At 36.3% G+C, this 24737-nt stretch overlaps 1 protein-coding gene and 1 pseudogene across 2 annotated transcripts; both read right to left on the reverse strand.

The window, feature by feature from the left end:
* Nucleotides 1-266: 266 nt before the first annotated feature.
* LOC112485578 lies at nt 267-382 on the reverse strand (annotated as a pseudogene).
* A 1495-nt stretch (nt 383-1877) lies between these two features.
* On the reverse strand, nt 1878-24682 carry ZNF566 (zinc finger protein 566). 2 transcript variants are annotated; one of them, XM_006905518.3, is made up of 5 exons: nt 24559-24682; nt 22221-22293; nt 19512-19638; nt 19111-19206; nt 1878-6513 (listed from the first exon to the last, which is right to left on the reverse strand). In XM_006905518.3, the coding sequence occupies exons 2-5, from the start codon at nt 22227-22229 to the stop codon at nt 5489-5491; spliced, it is 1257 nt and encodes a 418-aa protein (XP_006905580.1). In that variant the 5' UTR covers nt 22230-22293; nt 24559-24682; the 3' UTR covers nt 1878-5488. The 2 variants fall into 2 exon arrangements, with proteins under 2 accessions (XP_006905580.1, XP_006905579.1); XM_006905517.3 differs by having other exon boundaries at nt 19111-19209.
* Nucleotides 24683-24737: the final 55 nt, after the last annotated feature.

A 24737-nucleotide genomic window follows, 5' to 3' on the forward strand; every position in this document is an offset into this window, starting at 1 on the left:
AGAGAAAAGTAGTGCACAACCATGGAAGTTAGAGGTAAATGTAAAAGCAGTTGGTACATGGCTTGCCACAAGTACCTATCAATAAGTGAAAGCTTTGAAGGCAACAAAATATACAAATGACGTAAGAGTGCTCTTGATTGAAGGATATTCTTTCTCTCTCTCTCTCTCTCTCTTTCTTTCTTGGCGAGGCAACCCTTGATTGACCTCACAGATTGCAAGGACCTTGACAGCTTATAACCCCTTATTATTATATTTATTATTATTTACACCTACAGCACCTGGTCTTCCTAGGTGGTCTCCCATCCAAGTACTAACCAGGCCTTACTCTTAGCTTCCGAGATCAGGTGGGATCGGGCTTCTTCAGGGTAGCATGGCTGTAGACCCACGCACAAATATTAACTCAAGAATATTAAGACCTGAAATCATAAAATACCTAGAAGAAAACATTGGTGATAAGCTCCTTGACCTGAGTCTTGATGATGATTTTTTGGATCTGACTCCAAAAGCAAAGGCAACGAAAGGAAAAATAAACAAGTGGGACTAAATCAAACTAAAAAGCTTCTTCACAGCAAAGGAAACCATTAACGAAATGAAAAGGGAACCTACTGAATGAAAGAAAATATTTGTAAATCATATATCCAATAAGAGATTAATATCCAAAACATCTAAAGAACTCATAGAACTCAATAGCAAATAAATAAATAAATAATCTTATTAAAAAACAGGCAAAGATCTGAATAGAAATTTTTCCAATGAAGACATACAGATGGCCGACAGGTACACAAATAATGCTCACCATCACTAATCATCAGGGAAATGCAAATCAAAACCATAATGAGGTATCACCTCATACCTGTTAGAATGGCTGTAAGCACAAAGACAATAATAAGAGGTCATGAGAATGTGGAAAAAATGAAACCTTTGTGCACTGTTGGTGGGAATGTAAACTGGTACAACCACTATGGAAAAGAGTATGATGGTTCCTCAAACAATTAAAAATAGAACTACCATATGATCCAGCATTGCCAATCTGGGCATTTATCTGAAGAAAATGAAAACACTAATTCAAAAAGATATATGCACCCCATGTTCATTGCAACATTATTTACAATAGTCAAGGTATGAAAATGACCTAAGCCATTCATCAATGGATGAAGGGATAAAGAAAATGTGATATAGATATATAGACATATCTCATTTTATTACACTTTGCAGGTATTGCATTTTTATCAACATTTTGGCAAGACCCTCCACCGGCAAAATGATTACAACTTCCTGAAGACTCAGATGATATTTAGCATATTTTTAGCAATACAGATTTTTTTCCTGCCCCAGAACGTGAGAAATTCAGGGTCAAATAAAAGAAGGTAATTTATATGCTTTAACACATTTCATCAGGGCAATACATAATTTCTCTTATGACATACAAACAAGAGTAGGGATGAAAATATGAAGCAGAAATTATCTGCAAAAATCAGCCCTTCAGCCTATAAAAATGGGGGGAAATGGTAAAAAGTCTTAATATATGATAAATAATATTTTAATTCAGTAGAGAAAGACAAATAGTTTTAATAATTGGTTCTTAATATATGATAAATAATATTTTAATTCAGTAGAGAAAGACAAATAGTTTTAATAATTGGTTCTGACATATTAGCTTTATTTCCAGATAGAAAAAAGCTGACATCCTGTATCACGCCAAATACAATACATATACAATTAATTCTAGGTGGATTAAGATGTTAAATGTGAATGTATATATACTCCCAAAACCACATATATGAAAACTGCAGTTTTTTCCTTTATCCTCTTGCCCTCTGAAATTGTCTATAAGCAAGACCTAAGAAACCAAAACACTGCAAATAATTTTATAGAAATAAGATGAACATAAGAATGTTTATTGAAGCACTACTTTTAAATCGCAAAGAGTTAACAATTTGAAATATCACAATTGGGGAATAGCTGAATAGGTACAGGTAGAAGCATATTGTGAAATACACTGTAACCATTAAATCATCATTTATGGACTTGAAGGGAAATCCAAAATGTACAGACAAATGTAAAAAAGCAAATGACAGAGAACTGTATAAAATATCATTCTTTTTTGTAAAAATATACTATAATTTATTTGTTAATGTTTAAGGACAAAGAACACAAGGTCGAAACATTACTCAGGAAATGTACAGAGGGGAAGGGAGTGGGGAAAGGAGGGGACAGAAATACTGATTTTTAAAAGTTTATTGGCATTGTTTCATTGGTTTGGGTGCAAATGCATGATCTCTGTAATTTTTGATGAGGAATTTAATAAATGACTTAAAGTATACTAACAAAGAATAAGAAACTTCATTTAGCAATTCTCATTTGGACAGTAATGCAAAACATTAGAATGAAGAAGCCTGTTACTAATCGTCCTATTTGCAGATATTTTGCTTACTCTACTTTTCTCAAATTATGAAATATGCCTGTAAAAAATTAAGTAATTCAATGTTAAAAAAAAAAAACAAAAACGAATAAAACCCTCTAACATGATACCTATGAAAAAGGGAGCAAGGAATGAAAGGGCTGACCTATAGTAACTTTGGATATATAGGTTTTCCATCCAGGGTAGAAAGCTCTTTGAGCATGAAAAGTTAGGCACAGGAAAGGTCAATCTCCAAACGCTAACCCAAACCTAAAAAAAAGCTAAACTATGGGACATTTATTTTTTAAATTTCAGGATTTCTTAATCTAGGACTTTTATAAGTCTTCTATACTATAATTGCAGAGCTGAGTAGTTGCTACAGAAATAGTTTGGCTCACAAATAGTATACCCAGCCCTTTATGGAAAACTTGCTGACCCTTGGTCTAGAACACAATACACAATATGTAATTCCAGTGACACATTTGCTGCTAGTGCAAAATTGTGACGGCTTGGCTATTTTTTCTCCTGAGAGTTTGACTTTTTAAATTTTCAGTTGTGTATATGGCTCATGAACGGGATATAAAATATATACAATAGTCATGCACCGCAAGCTTCAGTCATCAACAGACTAAATATACATGAGTGGTATACCATATAGCCTAGATGTGTGGTAGCAATACAAATTGTGTTTGTGTAAGCATACTCATCTGCCCAAACAACGAAATTGCCTAACTACGCATTTCCCAGAACATATTCCTGCTATCAAGTGGTGCGTGACTATCCTATTTAACTCACATAATGCTTAAAATAAAAAATTTCATGTAGAAAATATTAGGGCTGAATCAAGTCCCTTTTTAAAAAAAGAGTATCTTTATACTTGGAGTTTAGCTACTTTATCTCTGGAAATATTTTAGATCTAAAACTGTTTACATCTAAGAAATTCTGGGTAAATTATTTTGTGTGTACTCCTCCCTCCCCCCTTAAATTTGAGGCCCTGGGATTTGCACTATTAAAAACTTCTCCTGCAAGCCTTTTGCACACTCATTGTTCTAGTGTCCAGAATAAAAGTAATCCGTGGGTCACTTGCTACTTGCAGAGTCGATATATCTTCTTTGGTCCTCATGTTTTATCTTAAATCTGAGCTGCCATTTAAAAATCAAGAGTCATCACTGAATAAAAAAGGTAGATTTATGGATTCTCTGAAGTCAGAAAAGCTGGCAAACGGGGCTGACTTAACTCACAGCATCGGTTGGCTGGAACTGGGCACTGGGCATCCTTTCTAGCTACTGTCCCAATCAGGTTCACTTCTATTATTCTTTTGCTACCTACAGTTCCCTTATTTCTTTAGTATGCTCATACATCTCATGGATGATACTGAAAAACGGCTTCCTTGTTTCCTCCTAATGCAATTCTAACATCAAGATTACGTCGGTTTGTTATGACATGCCTACTTCTATATAATAGTTCCTTGCATACCTTAGGTAATGTTTTGCCTAAAAAGAAATTGGGTTTGGTGCTTTGGCAGTTAATAGCTACTATATCTCATGCTAAATTTCCCTTTTCCTTTGTTTGTAAGAGTCTTCCAAGAGTTCTGATTTTGAGTCAACACTGGTACTGTTTGTCTTCCTAAAAAATAATTGTTTAGGTTTTCAAATGTTTTTTATTTAAAAAAACAAAAAAAAAACTACTCAGTATAGCATTTTAAATCAGTAACTATAAGGTTTCCCTATCTTTATATGTATGTGCATATATATTTATCCATTTTTCAAACCTAATGCTATTTGTCTTTTCATACTTTTTCTTCATAAGTTACAAATTTTTTGTTATTATTATATGTAGTAAAAAGATGCCAGTCTGAATAAAGTCCTTCCCACACATTATACACATTATTTTCCCAACACTCAAGATTATTTCATGTTCTATAAGACATGAGAGAAAATTTTCTTAATTCATTACCCTCAATGGGTCTTTCTTCAATTGTATATCTTGCCTGATGTTGAGTAAGGTCTGCAGAAACAATTATATTTCAACAAATACTACTAATGACAATGATGAATATAACAGTGACCAACATTCATTCAGTGATTATTTATTATGACAGGCACAATTCTAAACATTCTGTGTCTCATTTGAGCCTCACACAAAATTATGAGGTATTATAATTATCCCCATTTTATAATTTCTACTGAGACATACATGTATAAAAACAGAAAAATGCTCAGGGTGGATAAATACTAAACAGATAACGACTATCCTTTGGAAAGGGAAATGGGTACAAGAATAGTGGTCAAAGGGTATGTTTGCATTATTTGGAATGTTTAAATCTTTTATAAGGAATCTATATTCATGCATTATCTCTGTAATTAAAAGATACGATACAAAGATATGCCACGGGAGAATGTCCATCAGGACACTGTGTATAATGGCAAACTGTAGAAGAAACTACAGTGTCTATCAATAGGGATTTGATAAAATATTACAGCAACACGAGGAAACACCATAAAGCCAGCCACAAAAAGATCTCTATTTACTGAGTGCAAAGTTGTTTGTGAACGTTTTGACAATAAGAAAGTCTAAATTTTTTAAAGAGCAAAAAGAGTAAGTCATCTTCAAAAATAAAGAGGCCACTTCTCTGTTATTAAAGGTATTTTAAAAATAAAAGTATCTTATAAACCATGATGTAAACAGATGGACTTCATAGTCATATAAATTTAGAATGGATTGAAAAATTAAAAATATTACTACTATAAAGTAGGGGAAAAAATGAAAATCACAGTATTACATTTAAGCACGAATTCTCTGATGTGTAAGGTTAGAAGGGGGTCAAAAAAGTTGCCATTTTCAATATTTGCTAGGTTGAATTAGGTCAAGAGAAATATAAATTTTATTAAAGGGCTTCCAAAATGTATTCTACCCATGGGGTGTTTTTCCTACATTTTTTTACGGGCTAAATAAGCTGTAGTCAACAAACAAGATGTTTCTACATTATTCTATTTAGAGGGATGATCATCAAGATAAATTCTCTGATTTTGAAGTTCTGAGTTGTAGTTAAAAGCCTTCCCACACATTTCGTATATCTATGGTTTATCACCAGTACAAATTTTGATGCTGAATAAGTTGTGAGCCATAATTAAAGGTCTTCTCGCATTCCCTATATTCATAGGGTTTCTCAGCGGTATGAATTCTATGATGACTAATAAGTTGTGAACTCTGAGAATAGGCTTTCCCACATATCTTACATTCATAGGGCTTCTCACCAGTATGAATTCTCTGGTGTCGAGTAAGGTCTGAACCAGAACGAAAAGCCTTTTCACACTCCTTACATTCATAGGGTTTCTCACCTGTATGGATTCTCTGATGTTTAATAAGCTGTGAGCTTTGACTAAAGGCATTACCACACTCCTTACATTCATAGGGTTTCTCCCCCGTGTGAATTCTCTGATGTTGAGTAAAGTTGGAGCCACTACTGAAGGCCTTCCCACATTCTTTACATTCATAGGGCTTCTCACCAGTGTGAATCCTCTGATGTCGAGTGAAGTTGGAGCCACTACTAAAGGCCTTCCCACATTCCTTACATTCATAGGGTTTCTCGCCAGTGTGAATCCTCTGATGTCGAGTAAGGTCTGAGCCACAAATAAAGGTTTTTCCACATTCTTTACATTCGAAGGGTTTCTTGCCAGTGTGAATTTTCTGATGATGACTGAGTCTTGAGGGATGTCTAAAGGCCTTTCCACATTCCTTACATTCATAGGGTTTCTCAATGGTGTGAATTATCTGATGTGCTGTATGCTGTGAGTCACGTCTAAAGGCTTTCCTATATTCCTTATTTGGACAGTATTTCTCTTTATTATGAATGATTTGCTGTAATGTCAAGGGTGGATGCTGACTAAAAGTGGGCACGCCTTCATGGGTGTATATCGGTTGACTGAAATGTCTCTCCTGAGAGCCATGTCGTCTTTCAAACTGGCCATTAGATTTCCAATCATCTCTGAAACTAGAGCACTGAAGGTCATGTCTTGTAAGTCTTCCCATTATCTCCCACTGGGCTGACTCTATTTCAAAAATTTCCTTCTTCAGAAATAATTTCTTGGTCTGACATCTTGATCCCAGGACTGAAAGAAAATATGAAAGTAATCACTCAGATTTTTCTTGTCTGGGAAAAATAAAACTTCAATTAAAATGGAAGAATTAAACTGAGTTTTTAAGAAATGGACTAGAAGAGTGAAGAGAGATCACACAGGAAGATGAAGGCAGTAAGTAAGCCAATAGTTTCCAAACACTGCAGTAAGATCAGAATTACTTAGGGGAGCTCGCTAACTATAAAGATGTCTTAGTCTTACTTCCCTTGTTATAGGATGATTTTAAACACACGAACACACGAACATCACATATAAGAGCACGCCACAGCATGAACTGTAAATTAAGAGAAATGATCATACCCACTTAACAGAGTCGTCAGGATTAAGTGAATATGTCAAAGGGAAAATTCTAAGGGGTTGGCAAACTATGACCTGCAGCACTGCGGCAGTTTTTATAAGTATAGTTTTATGGGAACACCGCCAGAGTTATCCATTTATGTATTGTCTACGGCTGTTTTCAAGCTGCAATGGCAGAAGTGAGTAGTTGCACCAGAGATCACACTGACTGCAAGCCCAAAATATTTACAATCTGACCCTTCAAGAAAAAGTTTGCCAACCCCTGGTTAGATCTGTGTTGTCCATTACAGTAGCCACTAGCGTATGTATCTACTGGAGTTTAACAATTAAAAATAAATAAAAATTCGAATTCAGTTGGCACTATCCACTTTTCCAGTGTTCAAGAGCCAAATATGGCTAGTAGCTACCATACTGGAAATACAGGAAAAATACAGGAGATTTCCATCACTGTCAAAAGTTCTATTCGACAGCAATTGTCTAGATTTAGTAACTGGAGGTCTCTTTAACGAATGATAAAGAAACAGAGGGCGGCAATTCACATGGGAGAATAGCTTAAGAAAAGTCAAATGCTGATTGAATTTAGCATGACTGGTAAACAGGTAGGACTCTTTAGTGGCTAGATATATCTTTAGGGTTTGATGAAAATACTACTTGCTTTGGAATTCTGTGATGCTGACCTCAGGAGAAAAGGACTTAACACACGCACAGGTACTACAGTAGTGCCGACCAACTGACACAAAGGGTATTTGTAGGTTCAGAGAGAAGAAAAGAAAATATAAGGGAGGTGACATATTGAAAGATCATGGAAACGAGAATCGGTTTTGAGTTTTGAACCCAGACTCAGTTTATTACAAGCTTTGTTTTCTTGGGTGGATTAGTTCATCTTCCCGAGCCTCTGATTCTGTCTATACGATAGGAATGATAACTAAATTTCATGATCATTGTGAGGCTTAAGAATATATGAAAAGTATTTGGTATAAAATAACAGTTTAGTATTTTTAAGATATGAAAGAATTTCTATACAAACATAGGGATGTTAGGCAAGTGAAATGCTTTAAAGAACACACTATGGACCCGGAGAGAAACCTCAAGCCAAAGAATTGAAAATCGTTCTAGTACCACCTTTTCTTCCCTTCACATGATTCAGCACATACTACCTAACCTTGCTCTTAAATATATCTTGAAATTCTTTTGTCTTTCCGATCTAACATGAATTCTCTCTCCCTTGGACTACTGGAATAGCCTTCTACCTAGTCTTCCCTCTTGAGGTTTGCAATCTTGAATCCACATCACTAGAACAGCGTTGCCGGCCACTGCTCTGCTTAACATTCTTTAGTAGTTTCCTACGATGTTGCTCTTAAAATAACAGCCAAGCTCCTGAATGTGGTCTCCAAAGCTGTGAACGATCTGGTTCCCGCCCACCTCTTCAACAGAATCACACGCTATACTCCCTTTTGGTTTCTAAACGCCATCCACACTGGCCCTATTTTGCAGTTCTTCAAATGCTCCCAGCCCTTGGTCCTCCCAGAGGCCTTTCCACATATTTTTCTCTATGTCTAGATGTTTTCTTTCATTCTTGTCCTTGATAACTATTGCTCATTTTCCAAATATCTACTTAAAAGTCATGCTTTTTGAAGTCTTCTTTGATCCCATTACCAAATTATACCCTCTTTGTAATTATCCTTTAAGCACTCTGTTCTCTTCCTTAACATTTTCACAGTTTGTAATTACGTATTTATTTAGGTTCATTTAATATCTTTTCCCTCAATAGGTTACGTTCTGTGAAGGCAAGAAAAATGTCTATTGTCTTCATCAATGTGCATTCGACTCAGCACAGTACATCGTATATACTGGAAGACCAACAAATATTTATTGACTGACTCAATGTCTCAAAAGTTCTTCTAGAAAAAAAGGACATACTCTTTTCAAACATGGCACACTGAATATACACAACTGTTACCACTCCTTCATGAAGTCCCGCTAAGTGATAGTATTGAGATTCAATGAAAGAAGAAATTCCATTAGGGTAAAGAGAATGGGAGAGGAAAGTGCAGCAGCAAAATTTTGGAAGCTACAGAGTAGATGATGGAATAGTAATAAAGGATATCTCAACCATAAAAAAAATGAAACCAAAGTCGCAGATTGGTCCTACTGTGTAGAATCCCAGGGATTTCCAGGAATTGCCAACATCACGTACCTGTGAAAGGAGGGTGCATGAGGGGCTCAGACAGCAAGATTAATTGAAAATCCTTACCAGACAAACCTCAGGATCTCCATCCTGCTCCTTATAGTAGTAGGCTGATCCCCCAGCCTGTTACCCCAGTAAATTCTCTGAATCTGGAAGCCAAGCTTATTTACTAATTCCCAGAAAGGGAAGGATTTCATTCTGGAGAAAACAAGCCCAGGAGAGAAGAAAGACCTGATAGGTGGCATCAGCCAATAAACTGTTCTAGGCAGATCACTCTACAGTGACTATCGCCAATAAAGCTACACATCCTTAGACACAAACAAGCTCTAATTGGCTTTTTAATGCCACAGTTTTCTATGTATAGATAGCCTTGAGTCACTGGCTATTTCAGAAAAATCTTAAACATAAGAGATTAAAATAAAGAGGAAAAAAAGAACTCAAGAAAGAGACAGGAAGAAATTTTTTTTAATTAAAAGAATTATTCTAAAAACAACATATAACAATCTCTCAAGAATTAGAACTTAAAATCTCACAGAAAGTAGAGATAAATAAAAGGAGAGATGGAAAATTAAAAAAAAGTTCTAGGACTAAGGCAAAAAATGTAAGATCTGAATCATTCAAAATTTAATGAGCCCTTGCTATGTGTCAGTCACTGGATATAAAAAGTAAATAACGTTTGAAACACAAGGAACAGAGAAAATGATAGGGAACAAATGATTAAGAAAATTTCAGATTTTTAGTTTTCAGAAAAAAAAGTCTCAGTGCGTGCCCAACCAAATGAAAAAATAAAATGAACATCATGATACCTAAACATGAACTATTAGAACATCATAAAAAATAAACTCTAAAGGCTTCCAAAGTGATTAAACGGGTCACAAAAAAGTAAGAACCTAAATGGGTTTTAGACTTCTCAAAAACACTAGATGCTGTTAGATTTTAGAAATCCATGGAGCAATGCCTTCAAAATTTTAAGTTGAGTTTTTCAACCTAAAATTACATCTCCAATCAAACTTGACGGTGAAATGAAAACATATTCAGACATATAAGAATTCACAAAATACATTTTCTATTTACTTCTCTTACACACTTTCCTTGGTTGCTTTTGAAGATATGCTTCAGAATAATGAGGGAATAAATCAAGCAAACGGAAGGCAAGAGCTCCAACATTCAAGGTATATAAGGCATCGATAATACAGATAGTCAAAAGGAATTCAAAAAAAGGCAGTAAAGGGAATCAATGGGATGATCCTAAGGGAATCCACATAATTATAATGAAGGAAAATTCTAAAATCACAGCTATATAACAGTCTCAACTAGGACAAAAGAACAGAGAGTTAGAGGAGGGATGTCTCAATTAAAAACCAAACCACAGTTACCTGCAGTGTCTGAAGAGATAGATTAGTGACAGATAAACAGAAAATTAAAGACCTCTCAATGAAGACAAGGATTAACAGCATGGGGGTAAAAAAAAAAAGGTCACACAAGAAGCAAAATATGACTACATAGCTCAGCAATAAAACCATTTACCTAGTTGTTAAGTGAACTGAAAAATGGCTTAATTTTCAAAATGTGTGATATAATTCTATTTAGAAGATGAGGACAGAGGGTGTATAGTAAGCTATCTCTTCTAATATCACAGTGTAAAGTCAATCACTAAAATTAGAATTCTTGAAGAAAAAATTCTCAGAGAAAGGATAGAAAGTGACACCCTCTGCAAAACAGTGAGTCATGGGAAAGGAAGTAAAATGTAAAATGAGTCCTAGAAATATACGGCGATGATGCAGAACCAACAATAAAACAGATTTCCAGACCTGAAGAGAACTCGTAGTAATCAAATGGTTCCCTTCTGTGCTGAGCAATTTATGATGGAAGAGTTTTACCTAGCTGTATCTTGGTAGAATTTCTGAGGGTCAAAGAAAAAGAGAAAACTCCATAGAACTAAAAGCCTAGATGAATCAGGTCGTATCCTACTCATGTCTGTATGTGGTTGTTGCCCCAACAATTCTCTAAATTTTACATAATTACCAGACTTGAGATAGCAGGAGATTTAATACAGAAATCTGGATTTCTGGCTTTCCTTGAAAGACTGGATTATCTGGCACGACTGGGCCTGCATTCTCACATGACAGCTGTCTCCTGGACTTAACGAATGCTTACCCCTTTGAAACAGGGTATAGCCTCTCTCTCATTAGCCACTATCCCCACTACTGCCTAGTCCCATATGAACCCTTAGGCCAGTGTCTCAGTTGCCACGTATATTTGCAGTATTGCTTTCCTTCTTTTAACCTTCATTCCTGAAGGGTTTTTGCTGGATATAGAATTCTGAGTTGAAAGTTTCTCAGCATGATAAAATATTATTCCACTTTCTTCTAGCCTACATGATTTACGAAATCCATTCATTCAAAATTAGTTTCACTATAAGTAATGCATGATTTTTCAATGGTTCTTTCAACATATCTTTTGACATACATTTTCGCCAATTGATTACGATGTATCAGCATGGATTTCTTTGAGTTTATCCATGGGTTTATCCTTTTTGGGGTGGCTGAGCTTCGTGAATTGCTGTATCTTTCACAAAATTTGGTAAGCCATTATTTCTTCAAATATCTTTTTAAGTCCTGAATTTCTCCTCTCTCCCTGGAACTTTAATGACAAAAATGTTAAAACTTTGTTGTTGTCCCACAAATCCCCAAGGTTGTATTTGTTTTGTTTTTTATTTTTTTATTGTTATTCATATTGGCTAATTGGCAAGTTCATTAATTTTCCTTCGTTAACACGCGTGTCTGAACTGGGTGGGTCCACAATCCAAACTTGTGTTGTTCAAATGTCCACTGTAGTTTGAAATCAGGAAGTCTGATGTCTCCAGCTTTGATTTTCTTCCTCAAATTTGCTTTAGCTATTTGGGGTCTTTTGTGGGTCTATACAAATTTTATAACCAAACACTTCTGAAGAGAAAGGTGGAGGATCTGACCCAACAGAGATCAGACTGTTCTATAAAAGCAAGAGTAATTCGGACAGGGATAGATGGAACAAGAGAGACCTATGTATACATGGAATTTTAATACATGACAGATGGAACATTGTGGATCAGTGGAAAACAGATGGACTTTTTATTTAGTGGGCAAAGATAATTTGTTTTCTGTGTGGAAAACGATTACAACTGATCTCTATTTCACAACTTTTATAAAAATCAATTCGAGTTACTTTAATAGGACTTTTAAAAAGAAAGTCGAACATAAAAGATAGTAGAAAACTGGGCTAGGGAAAAGTTTCTTAAGACCACAAAGGTGTGAAGCATACAGGAAAAAAAGTAGAATTTTTGAATAAACTATATATAACTTAACTATTCAATATATAATTTAACCAAACACTGAAAATTACTTTTCGTCAAAAAGATATAAAGAAAGTGAATAAAGAAGCTACAACTGGAAAAGATGTCTATAAAACATGTTCCTAACCAAAAATTAGTATCCGAAAAATACATTAGAAGTTCCTAGAAATCTTAGGAAAAAAGATAAATAGCCTAATACAAAAATGATCTAAGTGGTATTATACAGAAGAGACACTAATGACAAATAACATATGGAAAGGAAATCATCTTTAATGGTAACCTGAAATATTTAATTTAAAACAGTAAAATAAGATTTTATACACATCAATCAGAATATTTAAAAAGTGGGAAAAAAATCTTATGATATCAATTATAGGAAGAGATGGTGATACAAACACTTGGAAAATAGTTTGGGATTACCTTGTAAAGCTGAATAAGTATGTATGCCAAGATCCGGCAATTATATTCCTAGGTGTATTTCCTAGCAAATATCTCACATATGCAAATCTAGGGACTTACATGTTATCTTAAAATTTTATGTTAATTATGTTATATACATCTTATTGCCTATATAACTATATACGAAACTATACAATTTTTTAAAAATAACAAACAATGAAAAGGTTGAAGAGTTAAAAGGTCAAAGCTGAAGTATGTATTAGTGAATCAACACAAATCGAGCCTAGAATTCTATGTAAAGGCAGTATAAATGGAAAAACAGATGAACAGTAAGAGACACTGGAGATGATCCAAATGTTCTAATGTCTGATTAACAGAAGCTTAAGAGAGAAAGAAGGAAATGGTAGCAAGGTAATAGTTGAAGAGATGACTGCCAACGACTTCCTATCACTGAAAAAAAAAAAAAAAAGTGAGTCCTCAGATTGAAAAATGTAACAGCGGTAAAAAATGGAGGCAATAAAGGTAACCAAGCTTAAATACATCACAGTAAAAAATTAGCCCATTAGAGGAAAAAGATTATAAAGGAACAACAATCATACATCTAGAGGAAAATATAGGAGAATATCTTCATGGTGTCATGATAAGCAGACTTCTAAAATAGGACAAAGTGCATAAACAGCATAACTCTTGTTTATAGAAGATTCAAAAATAGGCCAAGGAAGAATTTCTTACATAAGACCCATGAGTGTGAAGCACAAAAAAAAGTGATAAATTTGACTAATTTTAAGGACTTCTATTCGCAAAAAGAAATCATAAAGAGAGCTAAAAGACAATTCCGGCAGAAGATATTTGCAATTTTTACAACATACAATGTACTCATAAGCAGAATATATAAATAACCCTTACACATCATTAAGAAAAATAAAGATAATCTGACAGAAATATAGGAAAAAAGTCTTCAACAAATAATTCACTAAAGAATTATTTCACTAGATTGATAACAATATGAAACATGTTCAAACTTATCAGTAAATAATTCAAATAAAAACAACATTGAAGTATAATCATACAGCCACCACTTGGTAAAAACCAAAGTTTGACAATTCCATACATTAAGAAGCATGTGAAAGAATGGGAGCTCTCATAAACTGCTGTTGGAATTGTAAACTAGCACAGGCATTAAACACAAGTTGAGGAAAACCCAATGAGAACAGCAAAAATAAAAAAAAAATAAATAAGGATAGTTTAAAGGACTTCTGAGTCAATATTAAGTGTACCAACATTTGCATCATACGGGTACAAGAAGAGGAAAAGAGAAAGCAAGGGATGGAGAAAACCTATTTGAAGAAATAATAATGAAAAACTTCCCTAACCTGGTGATGGAAATAAACATAAGAGAGAAAGCAAGGGATGGAGAAAACCTATTTGGAGAAATAATAATGAAAAACTTCCCTAACCTGGTGATGGAAATAAACATACAAGCCCAGGAAGCGCAGACAATCTCAAACAAGATGAACCTAAAGAGGCCCACACTAAGACACATCATAATCAAAATGCCAACGGTTAAAGACAGAGAATCTTAAAAGCAGCAAGAGAAAGTTATCTAGGAAGAAGCACCCGTAAGACTGTCAGATGATTTCTTAACAGAAACTTTGAAGGCCGGGAAAGCTTGGCATAAAACATTCAAAGTGATGAAAAGCAAGGACCTACAATTAAATTTATTCTACTCAGCAAGGCTATCATTTAGAATTGAAAAAAATAAAGAGCTTCTCAGACAAGAAAAAGCTAAAGGAGTTCATCACTACCAAACCAGTATTACAAGAAATGTTAAGGAGACTTCTTTAGGAGGAAAAAAAAGAAATAAGTATGAATAGTAAAATGGTAATAACTACGCAACCTAAACAGACATTTTTCCGAAGAGGACATACAGATTTCCAATAGACATATGAAAAAGATGTTTAACGTCACTAATCATTAGAGAAATGCAAATTAAAACCACAATGTGGTATCACCTCACACCTGTCAGATTGGCCATGATCAATCAATCAACAAACAAGAAGTGTTGACAAAGATGTGGAATAAAGGAAACCCTCTTGCATTGTTGGTGGGATTTTTCACAGAAGGAGAACAAGTTAGCTTAAAATTTATGTGAAACCATAAAAGACTCTGAATAGCCACAGCAATCTTGAGAAAGACGAACAAAGTTGGAGGTATTGTGCTACCTGATATACTGCGAGGCTATAGCAATCAAAACAGCAATAGTACTGGCATAAAAAGAAACACATAGATTAATGGAGCAAAATAGAACCCAGAAATAAACCCACGTGTATATCGTCAATTAATCTATGACAAAGGAGGCAGGGACATACAATTGGGTAAAGACAGTCTCTTCAATAAATTGTGATGGTAAAATTGAACAGATACGTGAAAAAAATGAAACTAGACCACTTTCTTATACCATATATAAGAATAAACTCAAAGCTGTATAAAGACTTAAATGTAAGAGCCAAAAGTATAAAACTCCTAGAAGAAAATGTGGGCAGCAAACTCTCCTACACTGCCCTGAGTAATATGGTTTTTGATAATCTCCACAGGTAAGGCAACCCAAAGAGAAAAATAAGCAAATGGGACTACGTCAAACCAAAAAGGTTTTGCACAGCAAAGAAACCATCAACAAAATGAAAAGATGACCTAGCAATCGGGAGAAGATATTTGCCAATGTAACATCTAATAAGCGGTTAATATCCAACATTTATAAAGAACTCATACAACTTAACCCCCCCAAAAGAAACAAACAAATAATCCAATTAAATAATGGGCAGAGAACCTAAACAGACATTTTTCCGAAGAGGACATACAGATTTCCAATAGACATATGAAAAAGATGTTTAACGTCACTAATCATTAGAGAAATGCAAATTAAAACCACAATGTGGTATCACCTCACACCTGTCAGATTGGCCATGATCAATCAATCAACAAACAAGAAGTGTTGACAAAGATGTGGAATAAAGGAAACCCTCTTGCATTGTTGGTGGGATTGCAAATTGGTGCAGCCACTATGGAAACACTATGGAAGTTCCTCAAGAAATTAAGGCTAGAACTACCTTATGATCCAGCAATTCCATTTCTGGGTATTTATCCGAAGAAATCCAAAACACTAATTTGAAAGATATATGCATCCCTATACAGTCAATAATATTGTAATAACTATACGTGGTGACATGAAAAGTAGACTTATTGGGAGAACCACTTGGTAAATTATATAAATGTCTAACGGCTGTGCTGTATACCTGAAATATAAAATAATAATGAATGTCAACTATAATTGAAAAATAAAGAAGAAAAAAAAGACCTTCCAACCTGGACAAAGTCATATTTTATCCAACCATACAGCCCCATGAGACTCTAGCAAGGCGCTCTGCCTTCAGACGGCACTCCATAAAATGCTGAATGCATGGCAAAGCTCTTCTTCTCTCACCTTCTGGTTTTCTTTAAAAACATTAAATCTGCATAGAAAACCACCAGCCTACAACAGCTTACCTTCAGTATCACCGTAAGACCAGCTTACCATTTGCAGGTCAGTAAGTGAAATAAGAAAAGAGAATCAAATAAAATGAAAAGCTTCCTCCTCAAGCCCTCACAAATGCCTTGCAGAACTGGCCAAGGCAGAGAAGATCTTTAATAAAGAATGAACACGTGATCATAATGAAGCTATGCCGAGATGGATAAAAACAGGCTGCATGGGAATGTGCCTGAAATCATTCAAGAGTCTTGCAGGTTTGTTGAAGATTTTATGGCCACCTGCCCTCCTGTACCTTCGTACTTGGTACGAGTACTGAAAAGGGGCAAAAAGAGGGGACTGAAAAAAAAAGAAAAACTGAAAATTTGGCAGCTCAAGATATTATGTCTTATGATTCTTTTCTCTCCTAGTCCTAAAATACAGAATATGTTCATAGTAGCTGTTTCGGTCAAAAACTGAAAACACCAAAACTGTCTATGAATATAGAACTGATAATCTGTAGTGTATTAATATAATGGAACGAATCAACTCTGCAGTAATGACATGTATGAATCTTAAAGCAAAATGCTCAATAAAAAAGCAAGATATATATCTTATCATTTATCATATATATATAGTATTAATCATACTATATATATATTCCATGTATATAAAATCCAAACTCAGATTAAACTGTATTTCTGTGGGTGGTACTCTTAGGTGGTAAAATTATGAAGGGACATAAATATATTGTGGATACAGAGATCTTTGCTGGTCATGTTGTAGTTCTTGACGTGGGTGATGATTCCACAAGAGTTCACTTCATAATTGTTTGCCTGTCTACCTTTTCTGTATTTGTGATAATTTGCAATAAAAAGAATTAAAATATATTAACTGTGTGCTAGGCATATCTATGGCATAAGTGGATGGATGAATCAAAGAAATAGAAAAAGAGGCCCTGAAATACAAACTAACATAAATGAGAACTTATCACTGAATAGGCAGATAAAACAATGACAAAATGAGTATTTAAGTAAATGGTGCTAAAATAAGGTGTGTGTATGTGTGTGTGTGTGGGTGGGGGGAAAGTAATTGATTTGGACTCTCAGTTGATACCTTATTGCAAAGGAAAACTTCAAGTGAATTTAAATGCTATAAAACAAATTGCAGAAAGTTAAAAAAAAAAAACAGAATAAAATATCTATGAAATTTGTAGAGGTCAGTTAATATTCTAAAATCAGAAATCATAATAAATACAAAGGAGTTGACTACAAACACATTAAAACATACATATTAAAGATGCCAATCCAAATTAAAATTAAAAAGTAAAAGCACCCTCTGGAAATGGGTAAATGTTTTTATTTCATAAATCCATAGAAATTGACTGAAAAAAAAAACAACACAATAGTCATAGATAAAATATATAAAAGAGTAGTGAACAAGTAAAAGATAACAGCATCACTAAGATGAAAGTGTTCACTCTCACTCAGTATCATGATACAAATAATCCAGTGTACCAAGAAAACCACTATAAAATTTATTAGAGACGATAATGGCATTAAAGTTAGGTAAGGGAGAAAATGCTCTATTTTTCAGAATTACGTATGAGGTTATGCAACGTGAAATGACACGAGATCTTGGACCTGAACATACTTGAACATGACAACCTAGACGGGTGAAGCACAGGCCTCCGCGCTGCTCCTGAAACACAGACAATGCACATGTGCCCCAGGGCCCTCGAATGTTTGCATTCCTCAATCTGAAACGTTCTTCCTCCCAGTAATCACCTACAGTAATTCACTGCTCTACTTCAGGTCTCTGCACAAATGTCGCCTTAATAGAAAAAGTTTCTCGTAACGTGTCACATAAAATAGCACCCTCCTTCCCCTCTCTCCACTTTGCTTTTCTTTTTCGCACTTAGTACCTGATATATAGTCCTTTGTGTGTCTCTTCCTGCGCTGTGGGCTAAGCTCTGAGAACAGAGATTTTCTTCATGTTCTATTCACTCCCGTAACCTCCGCGTTGAGAATAGAGCCGGGTGTGTAACAGGGATTCCATCGGCATATACCGAATGACGTGCTCTGCTGTTTTCTCCTCCTTCGCACCAAATCCCTCTATCTTTGCCAGCTCTAAGTTGTCGATGGAGGCACAGACCCTGTTTCCGACACTCTGTCTAGAGTCAGGGGTGTGCACGCTCCAGTCTCCTATGACTTCCGTGTGCGTCAACTCCTCTACATCGTTAGCCCTCACTTTCTGCCGAACTCCCTGTTTTAACCTCTTACGGTGGTTCGACTTGATAGACGCTACAGGTAGACGTGTTCTGGTACCTCTACTAAGCCATAAAATCCGTAACCGCTTATTCTTTTTTTCATCTCTGCGGCATCTCGCAGAGTACCTCGCGCACGTTATAAAATCGGTCAACGTTCATTAAAAATATGGATGAATCCGTGAGTGTATGAACTACTGTATTTAAAAACCTCTAGAGAAAATAAGTCTTTGGCAATGCAGAAAAGAATATATTTCAAGAGAAAGGGATGCTTTTTAATGACTGATACGAAAGAGGATGAGAAGCTGGTAAGGAACTAGATCCAAAATAAGGATAGAAAGGAGCATCATTACAGAGCGTGGAAGAGGGCACCAGCTGGTTAGAATCAGGAGAGAAGTGTAAGAGGAAAAAAGCACGCGCAGTGTGTAAAGTAAGGGGAAAAGCTGAGGTCACCTGAGAGCTCGTGCTGGAAAGGCTTACTTTTGCACCACAGGCCCAAAGCTTTTAAGGGGAGCTTCCCAGACAGCATCTCAAAGGTGAGGGGTCTCCACTGACCAACCAGGCTGTTGCTGCCATGCCTCACTTACCTGGACACTGGCCTCCCGTTACTTCTCTGTCAACCAACCAGGGCTCCTTCCCCTGCTCCAAGAAGGAGATCACATCTGGTTTAGAAATAGAATGTCCTGCTTACAAAAGAAGTAACGAGACATGTTTATGATGAGAACGTCCTAGAATTCAAATCCAGTCCCTTCATTAAGAAAGAGTCAAAGAAAGGTATAGCAGATTTATGAAACATTATGAGGCTCTGAAACTTCCCCCACAACTCAACGCGGCTGCTTCTTTCTCGCTCCGTAATATTAAAAACATTCCTCTGGGAACAGGATGTGGAAATCTAACTGGGTACTTGAAAGGCAGGTGAGTATTTCGCCCTGGAGGAAGGAGACCTTCTGAGGACAGAATCTGAAGGAACATGGACAGACGTCCTTACCCATCGAAACCAGGTTGTTGTAATTCTCCAACATCACATCTCTGTATAAATGTCTCTGCTCATCATTCAGGCATTCCCACTCCTCCTGAGAGAAGTCTATGGATACATCACTGAACATCACTGACTCCTGGAACAACAACCACGTATATGACTCGATTAATAAAAAGGAGCGTTTTATGAAGGCGAGAGAGAAGAAACAAATAAAGGTAGAGGAAGCGAAAAACAGCAAGAAGACAGATCGGGGCTGACTGTCTGAGATGCGAGGAGAGGGCCGGAAACAAGTCAGCGTGACTCAATCGCTGCGATCCGATGTCTTCGTTTCCTCTGGACAAAACTGCCTGTGTATAGTGGGATGCTTCCACTACCTAAATAATTTTGGGAAGGTACAAAGTCTAGTTAAGAGGAGTTTCCTAATTAAATGAAATAGTAGATACGAATGCCCAGCACAATACCGGTCATACGATGCGTCATCAACACGTTTGAGGTTCGTTCTCTCTCCTCTTTTCCCAAATACTAAGTAAAATTTCAGAATAAGGGATAAAGAGAACCCATTAAAAGCATCCCCGGAAGAGTAGGTCGTATAAAAGACATCAAGAATCAGAGAGGCAATGAGGTTCTTAACGACAGTTCTAAAAACAAGACATAAGGACCATTCTTCAATATTCTGATGGAAAAAGGAAATTCTAAGCGAAAATTCTATAACCAAACTATTATTCCGTTGTGAGAACTGAAAAAAGACACCCCTAGATGTAAAATGACACAGGCACAAGTTCTTAGGAAACTACCAAAAGATGTGCTCCACCAAAATGGGGAAGGAAACCAGGCAAGAGGAAGACATGGGATTCAAAAAATAGGAGAACTGGGAAGGAAAATCCCAGGTAACCAAAAAAGGGCAGTCTCGGAAAACTGCAGTGGGCCTAGAGAGTAACTAGAGCAGACGGGAGCAGGGCTAAAAAGGGAACAGGGATGGAAGTCTCCATGTCCAAGAGGAATGATGCATTTGACCAGATAGAAAACACTGATTGGCATATGGCAGTGATTGTGGAAAATTCTGGATATAAATACACGGACAGCTAAGCAAATGTGGGGGAAAAAAAACAATTAACCCCAGGAAAAATGAGAAGTTGTAATAGAATAAAGCTGAGCTAGCTTGGCAATGAGCAATATTTGCAGTCCTAATGTTGTACACACTATCATTTTAACCGAAAGTTGCGATGTGATTAATAACAGAACCAGAGGGAACAATACGGGTGCAATACGGGAGTACAACGTCCCTTCCACTCTGCGGTAAGTCGATGAGATAATAAGTAAATTGATTCATTGAAAGATAGCAAACTGTACTCAAGAGTTGAGGACAGCTACCTTTTTGGAGTGGGATTGCTGATGGGATAACACTAGAATAGTACTACTTCACTTGTAAACATATGTAAAATGAGTTTAAAAAATATTTTATCTTAGAAAATTAAATTTGTATGTAATTCAAGACTAATTCATTCTGATGTCATATTAAGAATTATTCCTTGTTACAACAAATTCTTTTTATAAGCATATTTTTTCACTGAATAATATTCTATTATATGGATATAAATGATAACTTCTCTTTGGCTTTAAGATATGGAGGTATAGGTGATATTTAAATATCTCCCCAATGTGGACCCAAACTTACTGATAACCACCCATTGTTCAACTGTAAATTCCCTTTGTTCCTGAGCTGCAGGAAACTGACGAAGGATGACCCACATTCCCACAATAGCATCACTGAGGGCTATTTATCACAGAAGATCTTGTGGGGTATAGGACCTCTGTACTGACCACCAGTCACAGACCCAAACCTAAAAGGCTCATGCATCCGGTCATTCCATAAATTAAGACTGAAACCAAACAAAACCATTCTACATATTTTTTTCACTGGAAAACCTGAGTGTGTGGAAATGATCAGGGCTTTTCCCTATGAGGAGTCCTTAATTTCTCATTTTCATCCTATCAAACCACGGTCCAAGCAAATTAGATACATCAATAAATGAGGAACACATTTCTATCAAGATTTCTGGCAGAAGTCTGAGATGGAAGATGCTAAAGGATTTACAAAATGAATTTGTAAACTCTGTTTAAAGGAAGAAGGCGGGGAAAAAAAGGAAGGGAGATTTGGGGAGCGCACTGGGTTGTTTAGGAGGAAACAGGGGTGGGGGTCCTGAAGGGGACCATGTTAACCAGTGCAAAAAGTTTTTTTTGCAAACCTGGTCTCAATCAGACCACTTTTACATCATGTAATTCCCAATCTCTTTGTGGGAACAAGTAAGGATTCTTAATGAAATTCACAAGGACTTTCCTGATATATTTTAATCTAAGACCTCTTCAGAGAAACTTGTTATCCGACCACATGGCCGTCCTAACAGTTATCGCTAAGAGTGTAAAGATCTTTAACCAGATGTTCTTTTCTTTCCTACAATGATTATCTAACCATTTCTTTTTTCTATAACTATCTCCACCAAGAGAGAAATATTTGACTTGGCTTATAGGAGACCTTTTTCTTTAGAGCAAGGGTAGGAGAACTTTGGCATTACTTATAACTAAACTGTCTGAGAGTTAAAAAAAAAACCAAAAAACAAAAAAACAAAAAAACGAAAAGTCTCATGATGAGGAAAGCAAACGTTTACATGTACTAGGGGTAAAATGACTCCATTTGAGCAAAAGAAAACAGCACCTCACCTGAGCCATGGCTTTGGTATTTGCAGAAAAGGACCAGTCCTCCTCTGGACTCCTCTTTTGGAAAAAGGCGGAACTGGGGGAGGCAAAAAAAGCTACATAAGATCTCACTTGCCTTACAGTTCCCCAAATGATCATTTCCCCTTTGTTCACTCCACACAGACACTTGAGGGGTTATTAGAGAGAAGAACGGGCAAATATCTCGTTACCCCCAACTCCAGAAACCTCAGGTTTTGACTAGAACAGGACAGATTTATGCAACCTAATACGGCTTGAGAATATAGTTTGTATATATGCACACATACACACAAAGATATAATTTTTTATACGAATCACAGCGTATTATACATACCATTATATATACATTGCTATTTTTACTTGCTTGATAGACGGGATCCCAGCTAGTACCTAGAGTTACATAATTATCTTAGCTACATTGTATTTCATTACATAGATACACTTTATTTAACCAACCTGCTGTGAACAATCATTTGGGTTGTTTCGAGTCTATCATATATATTGATATTTTTACTTGCTTGATAGACGGGATCCCAGCTAGTACCTAGAGTTACATAATTATCTTAGCTACATTGTATTTCATTACATGGATACACTTTATTTAACCAACCTGCTGCCAATGATCATTTGGGTTGTTTGGAGTCTTTCACTATAACAATGTTACAATAGAGATCTCTGTACATATATCATTTTACCGGTATGTGAATTTTGAGTGATTAATTCCTAAAAGTTGATCGTAATCATTTTAGTTGGATATACATTGGTCAAAACAGCTTTCAATGATCTTGGATTGTACAATCAGGTCCCATGTCCTGAGCAAGAAGCGACTGATTGATAAACTAGGTCCTCTAACCTTGTCTGAAAGAGTCTTGCCTTAAAATAACTGAAATCAAAAAAAGCAAAGTAATATTACTGAAGCTTTAGGAAAATATTAACATTAGCATAACAATAGGAAGGAATTAAGAGTATACAAATAATGAAGAAATGAACTAAACCCACATCACTGATGCTTTAGAATAGCTTCTGACTGTAAGTGAAGCAATAATTTTAATCATCAGGTATGTTCTATGTGCTTAAGATGCTTAAAATATTCCAAAATAAGTTACGCTAAAATACTAATAGAAGTCAAAATTGTTTAAAGAGAGCAATTAAATTTGTGATTGATGTTTAAATTTTTAAGAAAAATTTTTTTGATTATTAGATATAGGAATATAATAAACAGCATTGTAAAAGTATAAACAGCAGTGAGTTATTTGATCATTAAACAATTTGTCAATAATTTCATGTAAAACTAATGACCCAAGAAGCAGTATCATGCTATCAATTATTTAATGGCTACTTCTACCCCTAGACACTCATTGCATTCCCCCAGGTGTATACATAGTCCAGGAAATGAAAACCAAAGTAATCCATACATGTCTCTCCCTTAAAACCTGAAAGCATTCTTTCAATATTATTCTTGTTATTATTATTACATCGAATTATTAAAAAACAAAGAGAAAGGAAAAATATCTTGGAAGTATCCAGAGGAATAAAAAACATCACCAAAAGCACTGATAAAAAAATGAACAGTATCAGGAATGAAAAAGGTAACATCATTACAGATGCCACGGACATTAAAAAGATAAGCAAATACCAGTAACTTTATGTTCTTAAGTGTGAAAGTTTAGACGAAATCGACAAATTCCTTAAAAAATATGCTAAAACTGACAAAACAAACAAAATCCAGAAAATCTAAAGTGTTAAATTGTACAAATAAAAATAACCCTTACAGCAGCGTTCACATAAAGTTTTAAAACAAGGGGAAACTACGGCATACTGCTCAGAGAGCCATCCATAAGAAAAAAAACTTCATACATTTATCCAGTCACACAAATCACATAAACACCACGGGGACATAGAGCTAGAGAAAACCTCCAACCAAGGCGACAGGGCCGCAAACCCAAGGCCTCACACGGTCACAGGCACCGCACACCTGTAAGCGGTCGCAGAGTCACAATCACACGAACCACAGATCAAACCACACAGTACTCACAAGTGCCTCCATCTCTACTCTGCAGCACAGTCACACGATCACACACCCCTACGGGGACGAACGCGGCCACATCCCCCGAGTCCGAAGGTGCGCACCCCCGCACACACAAAGCCGCACGTGGTCCCCATCCCACACAGACGAGCGCGCCCACACGCACCGCCGGGAGGCGTCGGGTCACGCCCGCACAGTCACAAGCTCCGGGACTGTGCACCGCACGGTCCTCACTGGAACGGCAAGTCAAAATCGCACGGCGGGTCACCGCACAGCACCGCAGAATCTGAATCTCACCTCCTCCGCGGTACAAAGCCGAGACTCTGGCCCCGGCCCCGCCCTCTCCCCGGGATCCTCACCCCGGGCCTTTCGCGCCGGCCGAGCCGCAGCCGCCTCCCGCCCCGAACTGCAACACTTGCCGCTGCCGACCTGAGAGTCCCGCCAGCGCGTGACTTTAAGGCTGGCGAGAATTCACG

Source organism: Pteropus alecto, unplaced genomic scaffold (assembly GCF_000325575.1).
Source record: "Pteropus alecto unplaced genomic scaffold, ASM32557v1 scaffold321, whole genome shotgun sequence".
NCBI lineage: Eukaryota > Metazoa > Chordata > Mammalia > Chiroptera > Pteropodidae > Pteropus > Pteropus alecto.

Coding starts and splice junctions, on each gene's coding strand:
- ZNF566 (XM_006905517.3), bottom strand. Junction 19,210..19,511: donor CAACAACCTGGTTTCGATGG/GTAAGGACGTCT, acceptor TTCTTTTGTAAG/CAGGACATTCTATTTCTAAA. Junction 6,514..19,110: donor AACGGGAGGCCAGTGTCCAG/GTAAGTGAGGCA, acceptor ATTTTCTTTCAG/TCCTGGGATCAAGATGTCAG.